The 5,104-nt window shown below is 54.8% G+C and overlaps 1 protein-coding gene across 1 annotated transcript; it reads left to right on the top strand.

The window, feature by feature from the left end:
* Positions 1–653: 653 nt before the first annotated feature.
* LOC113981112 (eukaryotic initiation factor 4A-I-like) lies at positions 654–4,084 on the top strand. Its single transcript, XM_027708349.1, has 4 exons — positions 654–739; positions 1,306–1,438; positions 2,447–2,586; positions 3,860–4,084. The coding sequence occupies exons 1-4, from the start codon at positions 716–718 to the stop codon at positions 4,034–4,036; spliced, it is 474 nt and encodes a 157-aa protein (XP_027564150.1). The 5' UTR covers positions 654–715; the 3' UTR covers positions 4,037–4,084.
* Positions 4,085–5,104: the final 1,020 nt, after the last annotated feature.

Below are 5,104 nucleotides of genomic sequence, written 5' to 3'. Positions count from 1 at the left end.
CCCCCCCATTTTCCCCCCTCCCTCAGTCCCCCTTTCCTTCGCATTTCCCCGTTTTTCCTCCCTTTGCCCCTTTTTTTCCCCCCCGATTTTTCCCTTTCTTTCCTATTTCTGGATGTTTCGGGTTTTTTTCTTCCCCCCCCCAATCCCGCCCTTCAGTCCCTTCCCCCTTTTTTTACCCCTCCCCGCTTCCTTTTTTTGTCTCTATTTCCCTTTTTTCCCTGTTTTTCGCCTTCTTCCCTCTTTTTTTTTTCCCTTTTCCCCCTTTTCTCCCGATTTCCCCCATTTCGGCTGTTTTTTAAGTGTTTTTTTCGGGCCCCTCCCCCCAATTCTTCCTTTAAATCCCCTCCCCCGCCTCCCTTTTCTTTATATTTCCTCTTTTTCCCTTTTTTTCCCCCTTTTTTCCCGATTTTCCCCCTTTTTTCGGGCCCCCCCCCAAACCACGTGGCCGCGCGCGCGCGCCTTTTGTCAGTGACGTCACCGGCGGCGGCCGCCCCTGATTGGCGGGTTTAACGGAAGCGGGGGCGGGACTTCCGCCGCGGCGGCCGCTGATTGGTCGCTCGAGGCGGAAGTGGGGGCGGGGCTTCCTGTGGGCGCTTCCGGGGGCCCCGCGTGGGGGTTTGAGGGGGGGAGGGGAAGCGGGGGAGGGTCAAAGGTCACGACGTGTCGCGATATCGGCCCCGACAGAGCCCGAGAGAGGGAAAATGGACCCGAGGGGATGGAACCGGACGGAGTCATCGAGGTGAACTGGGCGGACTGGGGGGCACTGGGAGGGGGGAAAGTCATACTGGGAGGGACTGGGAGGGATTAAAGTGGGACTGGGAGGAGTCAAAGTTACACTGGGATGGACTGGGAGGGGTCAGAGCCAAATTGGGAGGGACTGGGAAGGGTTAAAGTAATACTGGGAGAACTGGGAGGAGTTAAAGTGGGACTGGGAGGGGGGAAAGTCAAACTGGGAGGGACTGGGAGGGGTTAAAGTGATACTGGGAGGGACTGGGAGGAGTCCAAACCATACTGGGATGGAGTGGGAGGAGTCAGAGCCAAACTGGGATGGACTGGGAGGGGCGTGAACCAAACTGGGATGGACTGGGAGGAGTCCAAACCATACTGGGATGGACTGGGAGGAGTCCAAACCATACTGGGATGGACTGGGGTGAGTCAGAGCCAAACTGGGAGGGATCCAAGCCCTTCTGGGCCAACTGGAATCTGCACCAGTTCTTACTGGGAATGACTCTGCTGCACTGGGGCTGCTCTGGGGGTTCTCTGGGCGGTCACTGGTCCTTACTGGTCCTTACTGGTGCCCCGCAGAGCAACTGGCACGAGGTGGTGGATTCGTTTGACGAGATGAACCTGTCGGAGCCGCTGCTCAGGGGCATCTACGCCTACGGCTTCGAGAAACCCTCGGCCATCCAGCAGAGAGCCATCCTGCCCTGCATCAAAGGTGGGGCCCTGGGAACCCCAAAAACCCCCAAAATCTGCCCGGAAATACCTAAAATCCTGAAAAAAACAGCCCAAATCCTCCAAAAACCAGCCAAAATCCTCAAAAAACCAACCCAAAACTGCCCCAAATGCACCCAAAACCCACCCCAGCAGAGAGCCAGGCTGCCCTGCAGCAAAGGGGGGACCCTGGCACCCCCAAAAATGGGATTGGAAACCCCCAAAAACCCCAAAATCCAACCAAAAATGGTCAAAATCCAAAAAAAACCTGGCTCAAATCCGCCCCAAATGCACCCAAAACCCACCCCAGCAGAGAGCCAGCCTGCCCTGCAGCAAAGGTGGGAACCCCCAGGGCCCTGGGAACCCCAAAAATGGCATCAGGACCCCCAAAAATGAGATTGGGACCCCCAAAATCCACACTAAAATGGCCAAAATCCTGAAAAAATCAGGGTGTAATATCATGTGTGTGTTTCTTGTCCCCAGGCTATGACATCACTGTCTCTGTCTGCCCTCAGGCTATGACATCACTTTTTGTGTCTGTCCCGAGGTTATGACATCACTATTTCTGTTTGTCTGTCCCCAGGCTATGACATCACTGTCTCTGGGCTATGACATCACTGTCTCTGGGTTATGACATCATTCTCTGTGTCTGTCCCTAGGCTATGACGTCACTGTGTCTGTCCCCGGGTTATGACATCACTGTCTCTGTCTCCAAGCTATGACGTCACTGTCTGTGTCTGTCTCTGGGTTATGACGTTACTGTCCCTGGGTTATGACATCACTCTCTCTCTGTGTTGTCCCCAGGCTATGACGTCACTGTGTCTGTGTCTGTCCCCAGGCTATGATGTCACTGTCCCCAGGGTATGACATCATTTTCTGTCTGTCCCCAGACTATGACATCACTGTGTCTCTCCTGTCCCCAGGCTATGATGTCACTGTGTCTGTGTCTGTCCCGGGCTATGACATCACTGTCCCCGGGTGATGACGTCACTCTCTCTGTGTCTGTCCCCAGGTTATGACGTCATCGCGCAGGCTCAGTCGGGCACGGGGAAAACGGCCACTTTCGCCATCTCCATCCTGCAGCAGGTCGAGCTCGACCTCAAGGCCACCCAGGCCCTCGTGCTGGCCCCCACCAGAGAGCTGGCGCAGCAGGTAAACCAGTATAAACCAGTACAGACCAGTATAGATCAGTATAGACCAGTATAGACCTGTACAGACCAGTATAGATCAGTACAGACCAATATGGGCAATTATAAACCAGCACAGACCAGTCCAGGGCACTGCACCCAGGCCCTCGTGCTGGGCCCCACCCGCGAGCTGGCTCAGCAGGTAAACCAGTACAGACCAGTACAGACCAGTGTAAACCAGTACACACCCTCAGTGACTGATACAGACCAGTACAGGCAGCTAAAAACCAGTACAGACCAGTCCAGGGCTCTGCACCCAGGCCCTCATGCTGGGTTCCACCTGTGAGCTGGCTCAGCAGGTAAACCAGTACAGACCAGTATGAACCAGTATCGGCCAGTACAGATCGTTAGTGACTGATACAGACCGGTACAGACCAGTATAAACCAGTGTCCCCCCACTGCCTGGGCAGGGCGGGGCCTCCCCGTGGCCCCGGGTCCCGAATCCAGCGGGGGGAGAACAAAGAGCTCCCAGTTCATCCCAGTCCGGACCAGTGACCGGCGCTGGTTCATGGCTGGGGGACACCCAAAGGGGTTTTTTGGGAGGTTTTGGGGGTTTTTTGGGAGGTTTGGGGGTCCCAGGGGGGTTTAAGGAGTCCCTGGGGGGGTCTTCAGGGGGCTCCAGGGGGGGATTTTTAAGGCCGAAAATGGGATTTTGGGGGGTTTTATGGCACATTTTCCCCCTGATGACATCACTGATGACGTCACTGATGACCTCATCGATGACATCACAGACCCAGAAGGTGGTGATGGCCCTGGGGGACAACTTTGAGGTTCCTGGGGGGGTCTTTAGGGGGCTCCAAGTGGGGATTTATAAGACCAAAAATATGATTTTTGGAGGGTTTTCTTGCACATTTCCCCCTGATGACGTCCCAGATGACGTCACTGGTGACATCACAGATCCAGCAGGGGATGATGCCCCTGGGGGACAACTCTGAGGTTCCTGGGGGTCTTTAGGGTGCTCAAAGTGGGGATTTTTAAGACCAAAAATGGGATTTTGGGGGGGTTTTCTTGCACATTTCCCCCTGTTGATGTCACTGATGACATCATCAATGACATCACAGATCCAGAAGGTGGTGATGGTCCTCAGGGACCTACATGGGGTGATTTTAACTTGAATTTTCCTTGGGAGGGGAAGGTTCCAAGGGGGATTTTTAAGGCAAATAATGGGATTTTCGGAGGGTTTTCTTGCACATTTCCCCCCGATGATGTCACTGATGACGTCATCGATGACGTCACAGATCCAGAAGGTGGTGATGGCGCTGGGGGATTACATGGGGGCCTCGTGCCACGCCTGCATCGGGGGCACCAACGTCCGGGCCGAGGTGCAGAAGCTGCAGTTGGAGGCTCCTCACGTCGTCGTCGGGACCCCCGGGAGGGTCTTCGACATGTTGAACCGCAGATACCTCTGTGAGTGACCCCAAAACGGCCCGTTTCACCCCAAAATCGGCTCGGGGACCCCGAAAACCCCCAGAAACGGCTTTGGGGACCCCAAAAACCCCCAGAAATGGTCAAAACCCACCCAGAAACGGCCAAAAATGGGTTCAACCCTCCCCCCAAAAGAGCCCAAAAAAAGCCCAAATCGGGCCCAAAATAGCACCAAAAACAGGTAAAACCCCCCCAAAAGTTCAGGGCTGGGACCCCCGGGAGGGTCTTCGACATGTTGAACCGCAGATACCTCTGTGAGTGACCCCAAAAATGGTCGATTTCACCCCAAAATCGGGCTCAGGGATCCCGAAAACCCCCAGAAACGGCTTCGGGGACCCCAAAAAATGGGTAAATCCCCCCCCAAAAATGGGCTAAAACTCCCCCAAAAGAGCCCGAAAAGGCCCCCAAAAGGCCCAAATTGACCCCAAAATTGCACCAAAAATGGGTGAAAGCCCCCAAAATATCAGGGCTGGGACCCCTGGGAGGGTCCTCGATGTGTTAAATCTGAAAACGCCTAAAATCACCCCAAAAATGGCTTTGGGACCCCCAACACCCCCCAAAACTGGTGAAAAAACACCCATAAGTTCCCAAAATCCTCCCAAAAATGGCCCCAGTTGAGGGGTCCCTGATTTTGGGGGAGGATCCTCAGTTTTGGGGGGGGTCTCAGTTTGGGGGGTCCCCAATTTTTAGAGGAGAGTCTCCAAATTTAGGGGAGGGTCCCCAATTTTAGGGGGTCTCCAATTTTGGGGGGGTTCCCCAGCTTTTGGGGGTGTTCCCGGTTTTGGGGGGGGTTCCTTAATTTTGGGGGGGGGGTCCCCGATTTGGGGGGTCCTTAATTTTGGGAGATGGTCCTCAATTTTTGGGGGGGATCCCCAATTTAGGGGGGCTCCAATTTTGGGGAAGGGTCCTAAATTTTAGGGGAGATTCTACAATTTTAGGGGGTCTCCCATTTTGGGGGAAGGATCCCCAATTTCGGGGGTGTCTCCAGTTTTGAGGGGGGGTCCTTAATTTTGGGGGAGGGTCCCCAAATTTGGGGAGAGGGTCTCCAATTTGGGGGG

Source organism: Neopelma chrysocephalum, unplaced genomic scaffold (genome assembly GCF_003984885.1).
Source record: "Neopelma chrysocephalum unplaced genomic scaffold, ASM398488v2 Primary Assembly neopelma1_96103, whole genome shotgun sequence".
In the NCBI taxonomy this organism is placed as follows: domain Eukaryota; kingdom Metazoa; phylum Chordata; class Aves; order Passeriformes; family Pipridae; genus Neopelma; species Neopelma chrysocephalum.
Note: the sequence above shows the minus strand (reverse complement) of the source record. Positions and strands in the feature narration are given on the sequence as shown.

Coding starts and splice junctions, on each gene's coding strand:
- LOC113981112 (XM_027708349.1), top strand. CDS start 716: ATGGAACCGGACGGAGTCATCGAG. Junction 740..1,305: donor AACCGGACGGAGTCATCGAG/GTGAACTGGGCG, acceptor GGTGCCCCGCAG/AGCAACTGGCACGAGGTGGT. Junction 2,587..3,859: donor CCAGAGAGCTGGCGCAGCAG/GTAAACCAGTAT, acceptor ATGACGTCACAG/ATCCAGAAGGTGGTGATGGC.